The 20,719-nt window shown below is 38.2% G+C and overlaps 1 protein-coding gene and 1 pseudogene across 1 annotated transcript in view; both read right to left on the bottom strand.

Annotated features, from left to right (window-relative positions):
* Positions 1-1,104: 1,104 nt before the first annotated feature.
* The window catches only part of CD96 (CD96 molecule), an 88,565-nt gene continuing 68,950 nt past the window's right edge, over positions 1,105-20,719 (bottom strand). The window contains 5 exon segments of the mRNA XM_029213711.1: positions 1,105-1,232; positions 4,108-4,197; positions 4,984-5,049; positions 15,606-15,677; positions 16,186-16,263. Coding sequence (XP_029069544.1) covers positions 1,105-1,232; positions 4,108-4,197; positions 4,984-5,049; positions 15,606-15,677; positions 16,186-16,263 — 434 coding nt within the window.
* LOC114890978 lies at positions 8,648-9,729 on the bottom strand (annotated as a pseudogene).

Below are 20,719 nucleotides of genomic sequence, written 5' to 3'. Positions count from 1 at the left end.
CTGCCGATGCAGGGGGCGTGGGTTCGTGACCCGGTCCGGGGGGATCCCGCATGCCGCGGAGCGGCTGGGGCCGTGGGCCATGGCCGCTGGGCCTGCGCATCCGGGGCCTGTGCTCCGCAGCGGGAGGGGCCGCAGCAGTGAGGGGCCCATGTACCGCAAAAAAAAAAAAAAAAAATCCCAACGCCTATTACCTGGTTCTTTGATGCTTTAATGGAGACAATACATATCAAAAGGTGGACAAAATTCTAAGAAATTTGCACTTCTATCTTTTATGGGAAATTAAGAATTTCTCAAGGTCACGTGGTGGCCAAAGTGTAGTATTTGGACAAGAATCCAGAATTTCTGACTCTGTTTGGTGTTTTATTCACCACAAAACACTCCTTGCACATGGCTATAGAGTCTTCGAGGGTACTCTAAGTAGAAGGTAGAGTACATGGTCAATGTTATCTGAGACAGTAGTAGTAAGATACGTGGAAGATCAGCTCTATGTATTCTGAGGGTCTCCTCTAGGCATGGCCTGATCCAGACTGATCCAAAGTAGCCGAGTCAGAAAAGTGAGGCTTTACCTTCCATGTCATTTCAGAAAGATGAGTGGAGGGAGGAGAGTTTTGGAAAATATTTCAATAAGACAGAAAAGGGGTAACTCATTGCTTGCTTGCTTTTCCCCGTGGCAAAAAAGGAAAAGGGCAGTAAAAGCCCATTCTGCTGAAAAGCAGGTGGAAATTTCTTAAAATTACCTTTCTCACTCAATTTCACACTTGAGCATCTAGGCCCAGCGGGGCCCAGGCAATTCAGAGATGCATGAAAATGAAAAAACTAATGAAGATTAAGAGAAAAATCAGTTTCAGTTCTCATTTCATGCCCACTGACTTGTTCCATCCAGTGAGTGCTCGAGCCTGAACAGGGAGAGGTGGGACGAAGTCAGAAGTTGTGCATCTAATCCCAGCTGTGTGGTGCCGGGGAAGCTAGGTAGCCTCTCTGGGCTTCTCTGAGCCTTATTTCGTCAGTTAAATATGACATAAATGCTAGGAATGATATTTAAATTGCTGAGTGAATATTTTGTACTGAAAAAAGTATCTGTTCCTGCATATCTTAGTAGTGGACTCACATTTCTTTTTGGTATTGACACAATTTTCTCACTCCAAGACCAAACAGTACAAGGCAGGAAAAGAGCAAAGCTGCCACCGTCACTGGCCAGGACATTCCATCTTTGGGCTGATTAACCACAATACCTGAAAAGGGCATAAAGAGAGACGAACTTTAATGCCAAAGTTTGGCAACTGGAAAGCAGGATGAATTGAATTAATTTGCTTACCTGAAACACGTTTTCTCCAAAGGCCATGGGGTGTTCATTGATCACAGTCATGCTCTGGGACCATATCTATGCCTTGTTCTCATATCTGTTTTTGCATTTATACAATTGCTTTTTTTCACATGAATGTCTTTCTTGTTAGAATGTTCCAGAACTGACCTTTTCTTTATTTTTTTCATTTCCCCAAGACCCTGGACAATTCCTGGCACATGGTGCCCAGTGAAATGGTATTTGTAAGAATGACTAAATAAAACTGATCATCTGTAAACTTGTTTTCCAAATTCACTTCAGTAAAGAAAACTTTATATGTAGAAATATTGGTCTAGCTTTGGATTTTCTTATTCTTTAAGGAGTCATTAAATGCTTTATGGAATATTCGTGTGTTAGGAGGAGGAGGAAAGAGTAAAAAGCATTATAACAATTCAAAGGCCTGAAAGTCCAAAGCCAAAAAGGCCAGAGGCAATATAAATATAATATTCAGGACTGTTTTACTTTTTCTCTAACATGAAGGAAAAATTAAGAAAACAAACTCTCTTAGGAAATAAGACTGTCTGGTTCTGCCTGGCAGAGAATAAAAGGGAATGTTTATAATTATATAGTTGCTTAATTTTTTCCTTTTTAAAAAGTGTTTTATGATCATGTTAAAGATTCAAATAGTACAGAAATACAAAACTACAATGAAAAGGAAGTATCCTTACTTCTTCAGAGGCCAGCTACCCACACTAGAGGCAATAACTTTTAATAGTTAATTATGTATCCTATCAGAAATTTTTTACTCATATATAAGCAAATATATGTACCATGAATATATATCCCTTCTTATTACAAATGGGGGCATACTGTACATACTGTTCTGTTCCTGGTTTCTTTCTCTTAAAAAATATTCTTGGAATACTTTTCACAGAAGTGCATAGAGGTTTTCCTCATTCTACAATATTAAATTACTGGCTAGTTCCCCAATGTATGGATCTACCATAGTTTATTTAATTGGCCTCTTAATGTTAGATGGTTAAATTGTTTCCAGGCTTTTCTTATTTCTAACAAAACTCCAGTGAAATTCCTAATACATTATAGGTAGATCATTAGCTCTTCAGATTACATAAATTCTTTGGGCAAAAAGTGCATTTTTGTAACAGAATTATCTGGATTGTTTTTGTTTTTTTCATCATTTTAACTAGATTATAAACTGATTGTAGGTGGAGACTAGTTTTTTAATTGTTTTGATTGCCTCAGATTTATTACACTGCTTTTCATAAAGCAAAGTTTCAAAAACTACAGGCCAAAAAACTGAATTTCAAATATTAGTTACCAAATCTCTTCTATGTTTTACGTAGTTTGGATGGCAGCCACATGATGTCATGTTAACACTGGGTATCAGTGCTGAAGATTTTTCCTCTTACAACACGTATCCAGGGATTCAAGGTCTTCCTGATGCTCACGCTACTCTAGCCCTGTCAAAGCAGACACTGAGGGTACCCTGGAAGCTCACACAGTCCTAAAATACGTAACCATGTGGCTCATTGTATGCACAGGTGGCTAGAGAGTTCACAGTAGTTCAAACCACTGGAATATCATGATCACAAAAGAAATAATCTCACAAGAGGTCAATTTAGGACTACACAAAGTTCTGTTTTAGTAAAGTCAAGACTTACTAAGCTCTACACTGGTAATATGGTGGAATATAACATTTTACCTCCAAAGTTTTAGAGAAATGAAAGAAAAAAAGGTTTTAAATAGGTCTTCTAATAGGTCTTCCATCAATGCTTACTAATTTTCTCCCAACCAAATATAGAAAATGAGACCACTGACTTCAGGAATGTCTTGGTGGAGAAGCCGAGCTCCAATCTTGCCCTGTCTCTCAATTAGGCAGTTCTTTAAGGCACCAATAGTGAAAGATGTTAGTAGGATGTCAGTTTGCAGTTCTGCTGCTATGTGGTGTGCAGGATGGATGATGCTCCAGTAACTGAGGACTGTATGACCCTCAATATGAAATAAACTGAGTCCCCAGGTGGAACGTTCACCAGTTAAGTGAATACCTTCTGAAGGGAAAGAGTTGATTATGGCTCTGAATTTACAATCAAGATCTGTGTTGGGAGGGTCCTAACTTTATTGAATACCATGACCTCTTATGATATAAAACAAGGGATTACATTTAACATTGACAAAATTTTATTAGTTGAATTATAGGAATACTTTTTTTTTTTTTTTTGCGGTATGTGGGCCTCTCACCATTGTGGCCTCTCCCATTGCGGAGCACAGGCTCTGGAGGCGCAGGCCCAGCCACCGTGGCCCACGGGCCCAGCCACTCCGCGTCATGCAGGATCCTCCCGGACCAGGGCACGAACCGGTGTCCCCTGCATCGGCAGGCGGACCCCCAACCACTGCGCCACCAGGGAAGCCCTATAGGAATACTCTTTGTTCCAACAATCAGACTATACTTTCACAGAACTGAAATGTTTCTCACTACTTTTTACCTGGCTCATTCTCATTCATTTTTCAGATTTTAATTTTAAATATATCCTCAGAGAATCCTTCTTGTTCCCCAATTAAAATCAGAGCTTTCTGTTAGACTCTGGCAACACCTTGTACTACACCATAAGATGTGTCACAAATAAATTTAATTGCACGATTATTTATTTACTAAATATCCTCTATAATAGATTATAATCTTCAGGAGGCAAGTGTTTTCAATGTATACCCAACAACTGGCACAGTACCTGACAAATGGCAGGTTCTCAGTAAATACTTGTTGAGTGAATAAAACATAAAATTTTTAAAAATGGTAAATGACGCACCAGTGATATGGATATGATTATTTTTAGTAGATCCATTGGCAGTTGTGGGAACTTCTGAAAATGCTCTGGCTATGCTGGTGAAGGTGTCACCTAGGGATATAAAGGGGATATCTGATCTGATCCTAATGACGATCTCCACCTGGTCAAGAAGTGTAAAATTGTGATTGGACTTCACTTGCTATTAGCAAGGGCTCAATTTGAATGGCCTAAATGCTCCTAAAATATTATCTGTAAAGTTTACTAAGGAACAATTTACGCAGGACTGGTATTCTAGGATCTGTCTAACAGTTACCAAAGAGTGAAACTTCCTATTGGTTTAAAGAAAAAAAAGAGAAACAATACAGCACATAAAACAAAATAATATCTGCTAAAGAATCTCCATGAGAAGTGGTTATGGGAAAATGTCTGAAGTTGGTGTCATGGAAAGATGAAGCTTTTCCATAGTAGCCCAGGTTATCAGAGGTCCAATGAATCAAAATACTGATTCTTCCCACTCTAATATGTTTGATAAGATCAATAAAAATTCCTTTGCAACATCTGAGTAGACAAATCCATGTCAACAAATCATTCCATTTTCAAATGGAAAACTAAAACTTAAAATGCACTTTAATGGATTTATTTGGCCCCCAAATGCCATTATGTAGATTTCATTTTGAAATAAAATAGAGACAAATCTAAGACTTGGTCTCTGACTATCTCTTTTGAGTGACTGGGAAGAATTTTAGTTCCATCCATTGTCATTTTTATCATCACTGTCATTTTCATCAAGATGCACTTTTAAATACCTGAGATTGGCTTCGTTCTCATTTTTCCACCTCTGATCAAATAAAGCAGACCACAACCTTCCCTGACACTAAATTTTCCCTAAGTGCTCACCATGAAGTGTCAAACCTGCCCTTGAGGGGGATGAACTGTATGTTTCACTGGGCATCCATGAAGCTGCTAAAGGAAGAAGATAATGGAAAAGTTAATCTGTATAAGACTAATTATTTTATTGTCTCTTCTTGACCTTTAATTGAACCTAAAAATTCAGCACACATTAGAATGTCCCAAAATAAAGTGGGAGTTGAGGGAATGCTTGTGGTCCAGATGTTTCTAATAGGGAAGGTTTTGATCACAGCCATTTAAAGCAGGAAGAAGAAATGGAAGAAAACACTAGGAGAGGTTTTTCCAGCCCCAGAGAGTGTGTTGTGACTGTTCTCATGTCTATCCCACAGAGGAGCTAAAAGAATGAAAGCCCAGATGTGTTACAGTGGCCTTCAGTAAAGAAAAGATACCAATAGGACTTTCTTTTTTTTTTTAAACATCTTTATTGGAGTATAATTGTTTTATGATGGTGTGTTAGTTTCTGCTTTATAACAAAGTGAATCAGTTATACATATACATATATCCCCATATCTCTTCCCTCTTGCGTCTCCCTCCCTCCCACCCACTCTATCCCACCCCTCTAGGTGGTCACAAAGCACCAAGCTGATCTCCCTGTGCTATGCGGCTGCTTCCCACTACCTATCTATTTTACATTTGGTAGTGTATGTCCATGCCACTCTCTCACTTCGTCCCAGCTTACCCTTCCCCCTCCCCATGTCCTCAGGTCCATTCTCTACAGCTGCATCTTTATTCCTGTCCTGCTCCTAGGTTCTTCAGACCACTTTTTTTTTTAGATTCCATATATATGTGTTAGCATACGGTATTTGTTTTTCTCTTTCTGACTTACTTCACTCTGTATGACAGACCCTGGGTCCATCCACCTCATTACAAATAGCTCAATTTTGCTTCTTTTTATGGCTGAGTAATATTCCATTGTATATATGTGCCACATCTTCTTTATCCATTCATCTGTTGATGGACCCTTAGGTTGCTTCCATGTCCTGGCTATCGTAAATAGAGCTGCAATGAATATTGTGGTACATGACTCTTTTTGAATTATGGTTTTCTCAGGGTATATGCCCAGTAGTGGGATTGCTGGGTCGTATGGTAGCTCTATTTGTAGTTTTTTAAGGGACCTCCATACTGTTCTCCATAGTGGCTGTATCAATTTACATTCCCACCAACAGTGCATGAGGGTTCACACCTCTCCAGCATTTATTGTTTGTAGATTTTTTGATGATGGCCATTCTGACCAGTGTGAGATGATATCTCATTGTAGTTTTGATTTGCATTTCTCTAATGATTAATGATGTTGAGCATTCTTTCATGTGTCTGTTGGCAATCTGTATATCTTCTTTGGAGAAATGTCTATTTAGGTCTTCTGCCCATTTTTGGATTGGTTTGTTTGTTTTTTTGATAGTGAGCTGCATGAGCTGCTTGTAAATTTTGGAGATTAGTCCTTTGTCAGTTGCTTCATTCGCAAATATTTTCTCCCATTCTGAGGGTTGTCTTCTCATCTTGTTTATGGTTTCCTTTGCTGTGCAAAAGCTTTTAAGCTTCATCAGCTCCCATTTGTTTATTTTTGTTTTTATTTCCATTTCTCTAGTAGGTGGGTCAAAAAGTATCTTGCTGTGATTTATGTCATGGAGTGTTCTGCCTATGTTTTCCTCTAAGAGTTTGATACTGTCTGCCCTTACATTTAGGTGTATAATCCATTTTGAGTTTATTTTTGTGTATGGTGTTAGGGAGTGTTCTAATTTCATTCTTTACATGTAGCTGTCCAGTTTTCCCAGCACCACTTATTGAAGAGGCTGTCTTTTCTCTACTGTATATTCTTGCCTCCTTTATCGAAGATAGGTGACCATATGTGCGTGGGTTTATCTCTGGGCTTTCTATCCTGTTCCATTGATCTATATTTCTGTTTTTGTGCCAGTACCATACTGTCTTGATTACTGTAGCTTTGTAGTATAGTCTGAAGGGTAAGCTGACATTATTGTTTGACCATGAAAACTGAAGTGTCAACAGCGAATAATCAGACCCCTGTGGTTACAGGACTTTTTAGCTGCTGGGTGAGTCCTTTTGATACATTCAGAGGCAAACCTTCCCCTTGAGTGGATGGCAGCAAATTCCAGCAGCGCATATGGCCTTTGAAATAGATATATCAACTCATTTGGTTTAGCTCTCCAACTCTGGCAAGAAAGTTCCACTTCTTGGCAGACTCCACATATCTGTACCTGATAACATGCCTATAATGTAATGTAAAGTAAAATATCTGCAGTAGTATATGGTTATAGTCAGTAGAAAAACATTATGCCCATTTATTTAAAACATTAGTATACATGATTTTCCAAGCTGAATGCTTTCTTTTGTGTCAAGACCAAAACAATAAGCAAAACCAAAATAAAATAAAACAAACATTAAAACCCCCCTTAGCCTGACCCTTTCTTGGTTTCTCTCTAGATGCCAGTGGCAGTTACAGCTGCCGACAAAGGTATGTTACCAGGCCCTTTGGAAGAGCTGAAAGTCACTGCTTTCTGGGGATTGCTCACAGGACAGTCTGTGACAGCTGCTCCACTTGGGGTCACCCCCCAGGTTAGGGTGATTTTGTATATAGCTATTTTGAGTTTGTCTAGGTCAGGGAGATGTTCTTATCTTCAGTATAGTTCTATGACCCTGTACATGTGATCTTGATCCTTTTTGTTCTAGATAGGATGCCAAGGTCTATAGATGACAATGGACTAGGTACTTTTTTAATGCCAATTTTTAATGTTTAAGCCATTAAGCCAGGAGTTTGATTGACAAAGAGCAAAACCAACTAAAAAGAAATTGAAGCCAGGCCTGGATTTAGGTAAAATTATGAAGAAGGCAGTTTGTTCTGGATAACCTTACAGATTTTTTGCCCAATATGGTGTCTCCTTTACTTCCTACTTTTAGGGCCTGATGCCTTTATTTCTTATGTCTTCAAAGTCTGTTTGCAAGAAAGGATATGATAAATTAGTTTATGCTAAGATATGAATGGTTTAACAAGTGCTAACACCTTGAGAGAAATGGGTATTTAAAAATAGATTTTCTATTTTATGTTTATTATCAGCGAGTCAATATAGAACACTTGTAATGATCAGTTACATGCGGATACCAACTGTTTTTTCATTAACTACAGAGCGCCAGTCTTTTCTGGTCAATTTTGATTTTCTCCAAACAAGAAAACCAAACATAATACAATTTCAGGAGACGGTAATACCATCAGCATGATCCATCCAAATTGCAAAACTGGCAATACTTAACTTAAAGTCATGTAAATTATTTGACCATTTCATAAAATTTCTTGTTGGCCTTCTGAAAACTTTTCAAGTATAAAAAGATCTCAAAATATGTGTGATAAAATTGAATTACAAAATCCACTTTGGAAAACTAGGGAGTTATTTTTCTGATTTTGGCTTTAAGATTTTTCAAAATCTGTTAAAAAGAAATAAAGAGGAAAGTGTGTTGAGAGAGGCGAAGAAAAAGAAGCTTCCAGCTGATAGACTTAACATGTCTGAAAATATTTCAGTAATGTAAAGGAAAAACTTCAAGAGCAAGAATATATTACAATTAAGAGTGTTTCAGCAAGATTAAGAGCAGTTCTTGTATTAACTGCTCCCATAGGAGAGAGGTCTTCCTGTAGAATACCAGTTTATAGAATCCTCAGTAAGATAGAGCTGGCTATCTCCAGTGATTTATCTTTCACTAAAACAATACGTTTTCTAAAAGCTCACCCACTCCATCATTTAGATATCCAGTTTTTAGGATGTGTTAAACACTGGCTACTCCATCTGCCATTCTTAAGTCTCCTTGGGAGTCTCTCAGCAGAGTTAAATTATTATTGCCCTTTAATTGATTGAAATATTCTGTGTTCTTCAAGGTATCATCATGTTTGTTAAATATATAGGTTAATTCTCCTTTAAATTCTTTGAGAACACATTTTCATCAAAATCCATGAATGAACACTACTTTGACATTTGGATGACAAACACCAGCTTGATGGATAACATCCTTAAGTACATCACCATTATTGGTCGAAAATATGAACGTAGGGATATGGTGTAGTTAGAGTTTCTCAAATATATTCTTATATCCCTCCTTTAGCATAACATCAGTTTCTTCCACAATTCCTTTAAATTTAGCTTTTGATAAAGGTTATTTGACAAGGAGACTCCGTGAAATTAGCATACCATTCTACCACAAAAGGGTACTTTTATGGTAAAAACAAGATCACTTTGATAGCATTGTCTTTTTCCTTGAGTTGCAATAACTTTTTTTTTTTTTTTTTTTTGTGGTACGCGGGCCTCTCACTGTTGTGGCCTCTCCCGTTGCAGAGCACAGGCTCCGGACGCGCAGGCCCAGCGGCCACGGCTCACGGGCCCAGCCGCTCTGCGGCATGTGGGATCCTCCCGGACCGGGGCACGAACCCACGTGCCCTGCATCGGCAGGTGGACTCTCAACCACTGCGCCACCAGGGAAGCCCAGAGTTGCAATAACATTTTTTGACATTCATTTGTAACCAGCTTACCGTTCTCAATAATATTATGACATGTTAGGCATCTTTCCCTTTGTAGGAAAATCCTTACTGTCATATAAAAGTCCATAATTATCTGGTTTGGCAGCTCCTCTTTTGACAATATCACAGGTAATTTCTGGTACTCTTACACGGTTCTTGAGGCAAACTGAACTTTTCTAAAATTCTGGCATGATTTTTACATGTACAGACTTTATATTGAGTAACCAATCTTCCTTAAGACACTCTGAGTTCTGCCCTTAATTTTGTCCTAGAACAAAGGCATAGGGTGGCAAGCAATAATCATAGATGCAGGGCTTGGACACAGAGATGTCACTGATCTTGGTCTTCTGCCCCAACTTTTCCTTCAAGGGGAATATATACCGGGTCAGCATCACCTCTTCCATCAGGATGCAAATACTGGCACCAGCTACTGTGTCCATTCTTGCCATGATCACTTAATCCATAAATGGGACCCCCTTATGCTCTTCCTAACAAAGATGACATTTACGAGCTTTGGAAGTGTGGGGCTTGTGTACTAACTGTGAAGAACATGGAGCCCCCAGAAATTGGTATTTTAACAGAGGATCGAATTTTAAATCAGAGGACTAAATCTTTAATTTGAGGCTGACCTAATGAGAAATTAGGTGACAGAATGGGAGCAGAACAGTGTTTTAGATAAAAGGAAAATGGAAAGAGATGTGATCTGAGACATATAAGATTTTAGAATTTGAAGATAAGAATGGTGAGTTTAGAGAATCAGCATCCTGACCAACAGGGAACGGAGGGACTGAAGAGATTATGGTGCAGCCGGACACAGGGCCCAGCATCGTTGTAGGTCCTGGCATTGCTGTGTCCCTGCCATTGACCCTCAACTCCTCAACTCTAGCTTCTCCATCACCCTCTGCCTATGGAAAGTAAAAGGGGTTGTTATGAAATTATTAGGCACAACTACCAGGAACTTGAGGAGAAACAGCCAGGACCAGGGACAGGATAAGAAATGCACTTGTAAGATTTAAGAAGAATACGTAAATTTTGAAGAATATGGGATGCAAGGTCAAAGAACAGAATAAAGACCTCATGTGAGATCGATAAGAGGTACTCTGAGGCCTCTGTGTGTGTGTGTGTGTGTGTGTGTGTGTGTACATGTGGTGACAGTGAACTTGATGATTTTGGTAATGGGATAAATTGGAGGCTTAGGGACTCATGGAGACTCATATCATTTTTCTGCTTGCCTAACTTAGACAGACAAGCTGATTTCAATGTGGCTTTAGGCTCCACTGGGCCAGATGGATGGCAGGAAAAACCAGAAAGAAAAAAGTAATTAAGCTTCAATTTTCTTCTCCATGGCCTGATCACCTGTGTCAGGATGAAAATGTGTCCCAGGTTGTTATTAAGCTCATACATTTTGGGTATTTAGAAGTTCAGATTTGGTATCCTCATTTCATAGATGGTTACAGTAAAATATGCATTACTGTTCTTGACTGTAGGAAATATGGAAGCTGAACTAGGATTAGATTCCAACACTCTTGAATTGCAGCCAAGACCTCTTCAAGTTAATAAATAACAAAATAACAACAAAAGAATATATTAAAACATACACTAATAAATTTATTGTAAATGCAATGTACTCAGAACTTCCTTGTGACATCCAAATATATATGAGCTATACAAAATGCATGTATAAGCAAATATCCCATAGAATGTGTTCATAAATAGCAAGGGCCCTAGAAACACTGCTAGTGGGTTTATTTCACTAGAAATCCATCCATTATCATTCTTTTTTTCCCTCTGAACATTTCATAAATCTATTGAAATAAACATATTGGAAGAAAAAAATCCCATTACCAATGCCTGACACGAATCTTGCCAAATGCATCATCTAATATTGGATGTCATACTGCAGTCCAATCCAATGAGTAGAAACATGCTTCAAAAACAGTTTGGGACTGAGCAATCAATATTAACTTGTTGGATCCTAATGTGTTTTTGTGAATGATTATAAATAGAGCAACTCACTATGGGGAATTTTTTCTCTAAGCTTATGGATGAAAAATGGCAAATGGTTAACAAGATCTTCTTGCATAAATAAAAATGTGGGTTTTCACTGCCAGGAAAAAAAATTGTTTGTTGGGTTTTAGAGTCCCTTCCTAGATTTCACAATTTCTAAGGCTATTTTTATGGTAAGAATGATAAAGAGATGTCTGAGGATAGATGAAGTTTTCAAGTGGGGAAGGACAGAAAATGTGAAGGATTACAATAGTTCATTTCATTATGAAATCTATTGAAAAGACCAAGAATATACTTGTGTAAATTAGGAAGCACTTTCAAGCAAGACCCTTTCAATTTTCTAGTTTCTGGGGCAAAAAGTACCTTGGGTGGCCTCTATGCTTCATATTGATGGGATGCACGGGATAAAAAGGATTTTATTCTGGGCACACATGCTATTGTAATAACAATTTAAATAAAACAAATAAATAAAAAGCTCAAAACTTTCAATTAAACAGATCATTTCTTTTCACTGTGTGTGTGTTTTCTTCCTTGTCCAAATGTACACATACCTTTTCAATCATTCAACAAATATTCGCTGAGCACCTACTGTTGCCTGCCACTATTACAGATGTTAGAATACTACAGTGAACAACAGAAAAAGGTTTAGGTCCCTGTTCTTGTGTATCTTACATTCTAGCATAATTTCAATAGACAAACAAATAATTCAAATAAACAAAGGAAAACATCAGATGCTAATTAAAATACGGGATAATTTATGTGCAATCATATAGCATAAATTTAAGTTGGAGTTCAGCTTTTTCCTGTAACATTGTCCAATAAATTTTTATCCCCATTGTCACATGATCTACCTTCCCTGTAACCAAGAAGTATTAATTCATTTATTGATTCAACAGTATTTGTTGAGCACCAACTCAATACTATGCACTATCTCAGGCACTGTGGATACAGGTAAACAAACAAAAAAACACTCTCATGGAACTTTCTTTTATTATAGTATCAAGAATAAAGGGTGACAACTAGTGTAGGTAGAGTTTCAGCATAGTTTATTATAAACAACTCAATTTTATGTTAACATCAATTTTATGTTTAACATAGGATAAATGTTAATCTATTAAGTATGAACTTTCATCCCCAGTCTAATGCTTTTTATTATCATTTAATATCTGACTGGTAAAAAGTTCCCAGCTTCTACCCTTTTCTATGTAGCTTAGTACATTTTGGCTATTGTTTTGTTTGGCTTCATAATATCCATTGAGTTATTATCTCATCCTATCCCCAACTCATACACACAGATTTTGGAATTATTAAAAATAACACTATAAATATTTACTCCCCGTCCCATCCCTTGTATGCCCATTCAAAAGCAAACGCTGTTCTGAATGTTGTCTATTATTCACTTACTTATATATATTTTAAATTTTTATCACTTATTATGTCTAAGCCATATAGTGTTTGGTTGTACTTGCTTTTAATCCTAGAGATTATCATGGTAAGTGAAGTAAGCCAGCCAAACATCAGAGAAAGACAAACATCATATGATATAGCTTATATGTGGAATCTAAAACAATGATACTAGTGAACTTATTTACAAAACAGAAATAGACTTATAGATGTAGAAAACAAACTTATGGTTACCAAAGGGGACGAGAGGGGAGGGATAAATTAAGTGTTTGGGATTAAAATATACACACTACTATATATAAAATAGATAATCAACAAGGACCTACTGAATAGCACAGGGAACTATACTCAATATCTCATAAAAATATGAATGTGAAAAAAGAATATATATTTATATATATCTGAATCACTTTGCTGTATACCTGAAGCTAACACAACATTATAAATCAACTTTATTTCAATAAAAATTTTTAAAATTTTAAAAAGTAAAATTTACTTTAAAATATCATTCCATATATTGTCACTTGGCATTTACTTTTTTGACTCAATACAGTTTATTAAGATTCATTCATGCTGTCATACGTGGCTGCCATTCACTCATTTTTCATTGCTCCATAGTATTTTATGATATGACTATATAACAGTTTATTTATCCACCCTCCTAACTATGATCATTTAGATAATTTACAGTTTTCTTTGTTATTATGAGTAGTGTCTTCCCCCCAACATTTGTGTACATATCTCCTGGACACATGTAATAATTTGTTTTTGGGGGAGTATTTATCTAGGAGTAGAAGTGTTGAATTGTCTGCTATGAAACTCTTCAGCTATAAAACATAATGCCTAAGTGGTGGAAAGAGATGGTACCAATTAATACCCTCACCAGCAACATATAACAAATTGTATTAATCTACATCCTATATAACACTTGGCAATTCCAGACTTGTTAATTTTTGCAAGTTGATTATGTGTAAAATGACTTCCTGAACTTAGTCTTCACTGGCATGTCCTGATTGTTAGAGAGGCTGAGAATCTCTAGATGTTTTCTAGCTACTTGTGTTTCATCTTTTGTGATGTGCCTGTTTGTTCATTTCCTACTGCTTTTTGTCTTTTTAAAACTTGGTTTGTAGGCATTCTTTATATATTCTTGATATAAAGTTTTGAACCTTTGCTAACTATATATTCTTGATCCTTTTTCAAATATGTGTGGCAAATATCTTCTCCCAGATTATAGTTTGCCTTGTTTTAAACTGTCTTTAAGGAGTCTTTTGATGAAAAAAATTTTCTTAATATTATTGTATTCTAATTTTTCAATTGTTTTTATGGCCTTGTGTCTCTTCTTTAAGCGCTTTCTTACCCCAAAGAAAGGAAGAAGTTCACCCTAATTTTATTACATGTTTTAATATTTAGCTTTTTGACACAAATATCTTAAACTACATGGAGTTTATTTTTGTGTACTGTGCATGGTGGGAGTGCATTTTAACATGTTTTTCTTATAAAAAATCAATGTTCCTGGGTCCACTTGCTGAACAGTCTCTTCTTTTTACAGTACTCTGCATGCCACCTTTGACATACATCTAGGTTACACTGCCTTATGGATCTCTTTATGTGCTCTCTCTTCTGATACTGCCTTTTCATTCCTGTATTTGGGTACTGGGTTCATGGGTGTCTATTATATTATCAACGTATTTGCTGAGAGAATTGTGTTACATTAAATTATAGAGCGTCATGCCCAGACTAAGAATGAAACCGTGTCATAAATTAAAGATTGTGATTAATCGAAATCTGTGAACCTGACATCCATAAAAGAGATAAAATAAATAAATTATGCTCAAAGAGCGATATTACACAGAGTTCCTTTTCTCCCTTTGATTTATTTCCTAAGGACAAGTTCCTTAGGAACAGTGAGATGACTGACTGAGCCAGCGGGTATAAAAGACTTTTAGAGGTTTTCAATGTACAACTTAAATGCTTTTTAAAAGGGACACACACATTTACTCTGTGGCAAAGGGCCCGGGAGTTAAATTCAGAAGTCCTGCACCTGTGGCATCCAGGTTTCTCTTCGCTTTAGCCACATCCTTTGCTGCTTCCCACCACGCTGATCTTTGTCTTGTACCACTAAGAGGCAGTATTTCCTTTTCAAATCCTGTCAATACCTGCTAAAGCAGCATCAGCAGACCCTGCTGCTACTTGGTCAGATGACAAGTAACAAACCATTTCTGTGCCTCACACTGGGCTCTCTCTTTTCCTTTTTTTTTTTTTTTTTTTTTAGTGATATGCATATTCTAGCTAGTTCCCTCCTTCCCCAGATCTACTGATAGTTTGCTTTTTTATCTCTACTTTACTCAGATGTTGCCTTCCTCAGTAAGGCCTTTCAAGACCACTCTATTTAGAAGGGCAGTGCCCCCTCACCCTTGATTCTCACTGTCTCCCTTCTCTGCTTTATTTTTTCTGTATCACTTATCACTATTTGTCTGTCTCTCTTCCACCAGATTTTGGAACTTAGGTCTGTTTTGTTTACAGATATATCCCCAGCAACTACAACAATGCTTTAAAAATTGTCAATGCCTTGTAAATATTTGTTAATATGATTATAAACAAAGCACACAGTAGCTGTTCAATATATGTGTTGGGTAAATGAATGAGGCCCAGAGTACTCCAAGGGACTCACAGTTACACTTACAGTATTTGGCGTCTTTCCCACTGGAGGTCCAGGAGTAGTTGAAGCCTCAGGTAGTCAGGTCGTAATTGCTGGCTGAAAGACAAAATTTTCAGAATTCCACTTTCTTGTAAGGCTGTAATTTAATTTTACTTTGATGTGTTGAATTTTTAAACTATATGACTTTGGGGAAATCTGAAATTGAAAATATGCTTTGCTACACAGGAACACTGGCTGGCATAATAAGCAAAAGTCTGTAGTTTATGTTTAATGCCAACTTGTCACTGATTTTCTTTCTTTTTCTGTTCTTGTCACCAACTCAGATCATTGGGAGTATTGTCAAGATTAACATTACCTTAAAAATCCCATGACAAATGAAAAATACAATATAATAACAAATCACCAACCCATATTTTTAAGATTACAGTGATTGGCATATCAATATAGAGTCACCAGATTATAACTTGCCACAGAGTAACTCAAAACAAAAATATCAACATCAAATGAAAAAAAGATAGCATTTTGCCCAGACCTCAGTATTATCATAGCTGTAGTGTTGTGTTGTTTCTTTTAAGTCACATGAGGAAAGCCTTGCTATACTCACTTTGAGCACTTGGAGGGGTGACGTTTGGAGTCGATGTAGTCACATCTACAAGGGCTGTTGAAGATGGAGCTGGATAACCTACTTTGAAAAAATATTCCCAAATTGTCATAGGTATTTACTTTCACATGTTTAAATAATGCCACTATGCTTAACAAGGGTGGCACGTAGAGCATGGAGCATTAAGAGTTGGAAAGAATCTTAGTGAATACATACTCTAATGGCTTCATTTTATAAATTATGAAACTGAGTTCAAAAGTTCTATGCTTGTGGTTATACACCCAATATTCACACTTTCAAGATATGCTGTTTTAGCGTCTACTGTGTGCAAGGCTATTCGACATGCAATGAACAATGAAGACAAGGTCCTCACCCTCGTGGAACTTATCTTGTAGTGAATCTTCACAATTGTATATAATAGTTTCACATACTAAATATGGTTTCATATTTACTTCAATTCTTAGCTTTCAAAATCATCTCCATCTTTATAAGCCATCATAATTCCCATTCTCCTCCCTCCCTTCCGCCCAAAATGAAAGACTAATTCATATTCATTTGAAAATATCTCTGGATATAAAGCAAGGTAGATTGAAGAAGAAAAATACCCTACCACAGCACACTGAAACATGTTTATATGTCTTTAGGGAAGACAAATCTTTAATAGATTTTTTTATTTATATGTATTTCTTCTTTGTTCCAAAACATGTTCATGGTGGCTTACATAAATATGCAAGTGCAAGAAGATAAAAGAAGTGGATAGAAAGAGAAAACAAGGGCAAGGAAAAATGAAGTTAGAAAAAGAATGTTGAGTTTTGTTGAAACCTGACTGGGGATATTACATAAAATGCATTTCTTGATGTAGTGTTCTCTTAGTAGATATGGACTGCACATTTCGTCAGAACTTTCTAGTAACAATGCTAAGAAATAAAAAGTATATGTTATGCCATTGGACTTCCCTGGTGACGCAGTGGTTTAGAATCTGCCTGCCAATGCAGGGGACACGGGTCCGATCCCTGTTTTGGGAAGATCCCACATGCCGCAGAGCAACTAAGCCCGTGCGTCACAACTACTGAGCCTGTGCTCTAGAGCCCATGAGCCACAACTACTGAGCCCACGTGCTGCAACTACTGAAGCCTGCACGCCTAGAGCCCGTGCTCTGCAAAAAGAGAAGCCTCCGCGATGAGAAGCCCATGCACCGCAACGAAGAGTAGCCCTTGCTCGCCACAACTAGAAAAAACCTGCCCACAGCAACAAAGACCCAACGCAGCCAAAAATAAATAAAATTTTAAAAAAATCAAATATCTATAAATAAATATATATATATAAGTGTACGTTATGCCATTGATGAACATTATAAGATAAATACAGTCAATTTTAAGAGAAACACATCTATTCTTTTTATTATGATTTAAAAAATTTTCTCCCCAGTCTTTATAAAAAAGATACTGTAAAATGTGTACAATATTCTCAACAATATCCTTACAGTATGGCAGCCAATACGCTCATTCACCCTCAAGCTTTAGTTAGTAGTGAATAGCCTGGCAACTTCCCAGGTACCTCGATTCTGGGAAAGGGCATGCCTTAAATAGAAAACACGGGTAATCAAATCTCTGAAAGAAGTATATATAAGATAAATAAATAAATGGCATTGTGGTTCATAAGAAGCTCACATAAGAGATGACCAACAACAATCGTTTTACAATGTAGCCTACCAATGAACACCAAAGACATACCACACACCAGCTCCATGAATACAGTTAGATATGGGGAGATGTGTCATAGGCTGCCTCACGCGATGCTGTATGAGGAATGAAAATGGGCAGCCAGCAGCAGGATGGGCAGAAAAAAGTGTTTTAAAGACAGGATATGCACAGCTTCATTTACCCAACAAATACTTATCGAGTTCCCACTATGTACTAGTATTGGAGACAAAGTGCAGAGAATGAGAGATTTTGCCCCTGCCCTTATGGAGTATACAATTTAGTGAGAATAAAGGTCAATATGGCAGATTACTGGTTGGCCACCAAACCCAGTCCTCTTCTTTCCGGTACAGAGAAACTACACTTCCTAGCCTCCTGTGCAGTTAGGTATGGTGGCCATGTACCAAGTCCCAGGCAATGGACTGTGAGTGGGAGTGATGGTTGTCACTTCAAGGCTTGTCCTATAAAATATCCCACATATGATCCTCCATGATCTTCCCTCATGTACTATCCAGGTATTATGACATAGAGTGACTTGGAAGTCACAACTTAAATGTGATAGAGCTGCCACAGCATGGGTTACAGAACAGAGCACTCAGCTACTTGCTTGTCCTTTTATTGGTTCTTTCTGTTAGGATAAATAAATTTGTATTATATCAAGTATAAACGAACAAAAGGAAATGTTGGAATTTGTTGTTATTGTAGTTTGTTTTCTTTCCCTCACAAATAGTATAAAGAGAATTGCAGTAGAAGATAAGTACTATGGTAGAGAAAATGCACTGTGCTGTGGGATTCCAGAGGAGGAACATATAAACAATGAAGACATGTGAGCTCAGCACTTTCTGGAGGAAGTGACGTATCAACTAGGCTTGAAGGGTGACAAGAATTAGCCAGACAAGTTGGAGAAAGGGGGCAAGCAAGGAGCAGAATGTTCCAAGCAGTGTGGACAGAAAAGGTGGGAGAGAACTGAAGCCCGATCAGAATGTTGAAGGCACTCTGTGAGAAGAACAGGGACGAGGATAGAGAAGTAAGAAGAAGCTACATCCTTAAGATTCCATGGAGGAATAATATCCAACTAGTCCTTAACAGATGCTCTGACCCCAGGGTAAGTGAAGGGTGGCCTGGACTATAGCGGGAAAGCTGTGGGGAAGAAGAGAAGTGGACAGCTTTCAAGTGTGGGCTCTACAGGCTTGGTAAATGGCTGAATGTAGGAAATTAGGAAGAGAGAGAAGTCAAAATAACTTCCAGTTTTCCAGCTTGGGCAGATTTTTGGATCAATGCATCATTATCTGAGAAAATAAACAGAAAAAATAGCTTTGGAAGGGCAAGAGGCACGAAGATGAAATAAACTTTGGACAGATTGATTCTGAGTGCATATGAGACATTCAATTCTACAGGGTTGAGCATGTGAGTCTGAATCTTAGGAGTAAAATTAGGCTACAAATGAGTATTTGTGAGACATCAGCAGGTAGACAGTAATTGGAGTAACTGAGAATGCCAAAGAAGATGGGTCCTGGCAGAAGAGAAGAGGGCCTAGCATAGAACAATGAGGACCACTTCCATGTAAGGTACTGGCAGGAGAAAAGGAGATTGAAAAGGAGGACCCCAGGGAGGCAGGAAGAAAGCCAGGGGCTATGGCTTAGAGAAGCCAAGGTGACAGAGGGTTTCCAGACACAGGGCCAGTCAGTCCAATTCAGCAAATATTTGCGAGTGAGCGCTATGTGCCAAACGCTGGGTCAGTGCAGTCAAATGCTGCCAAGAAGACAGATTCCCTTCTAGCTCTTAACTGCTAGGAAGCCATTGCATTAGACTTGCATACAAAGCCTAAGAGACAGATTTGGAAACCACTTGGAGATGTGCAAAAGCAGTGTAGCTTAGCTATTAAAAGCATGAATTCCAGAGCCAGATACCGTAAGCTGAAGCCTCCCTTAGCTCTAAGTTAAATATACGATCTTGGTAAAGTCTATTGACCTGTCTCTCTTTCTTGTATTCCTCGCGTCTAAAATAACAGTACTTTTCTATAGGGTGACTGTGATGATTGAGAAATCATCACTTGTATGAATTCTCGTAGAAGAATGCCTGGCATGAGGTAAGCACTAAAAAGTAATCTTAGAAGCTATACAACAGGTCATCTGCAGTTTAGTTCAGGTGCTGAAAACACAAGCATATCGCAGCAATAGACGAATCTCCTGATGAGTTCTACCATTGACCCACTTTCCTTGGTCTTTCTAGAAGGATTCTGATTCCAGGTAACCAATCCCTCCCTCCCCAGGCTGGCCCAAGTCAAGAACTACATTCCAAAAGGCTGCACCAGAAAAGAGCTGTCTGGTGTGAAGAGAACGGCAGCGTGCTGGGCATTAGCTCTCTGATGGCATACTGATGCCTACTGGCAGAGTCACCTGCAGCTCTCCTCTTCCACCTCACTGAGCCCCCGTGGCTCAGATTCTCGTGCAGTCACTGTAACTTCCAGCTCACTGCCTCCTACTGCTCATCAAGACAAATGGCAGGAAAAAATGCACCAAAAGACTGGCAGCAGGATACACGAAGTAGCTGTAGGGCAAGCTCAGATTGTCTCAAACTGAGTATTGGGATCACATTCCTGGACACCCCAGAACTGCTCTTAGGGAATTGAGCCCTGGCGTTCTCCCACTGGCCCACCCTGGCCGGCAGTCGAATAGCAAGGAGGTCAGCCGCTGTTCACTCCCTGTGAGCATTTGGCTGGCTGTGCTCCACCACGCCCTCTAGAGGAAGGCCCAGGAAGTCTCTGCATCAAGAGCAGCTGTGCTTCTCCTCTGCAACTGGCTCATTACGATTTTAAGAACCTATGGATCACAGAG

This window comes from Monodon monoceros, unplaced genomic scaffold (genome assembly GCF_005190385.1).
Source record: "Monodon monoceros isolate NGI ecotype Baffin Bay Population unplaced genomic scaffold, NGI_Narwhal_1 Super_Scaffold_11, whole genome shotgun sequence".
Classification (NCBI taxonomy): Eukaryota; Metazoa; Chordata; class Mammalia; order Artiodactyla; family Monodontidae; genus Monodon; species Monodon monoceros.
This window is presented reverse-complemented; position numbering and strand designations above follow the sequence as displayed.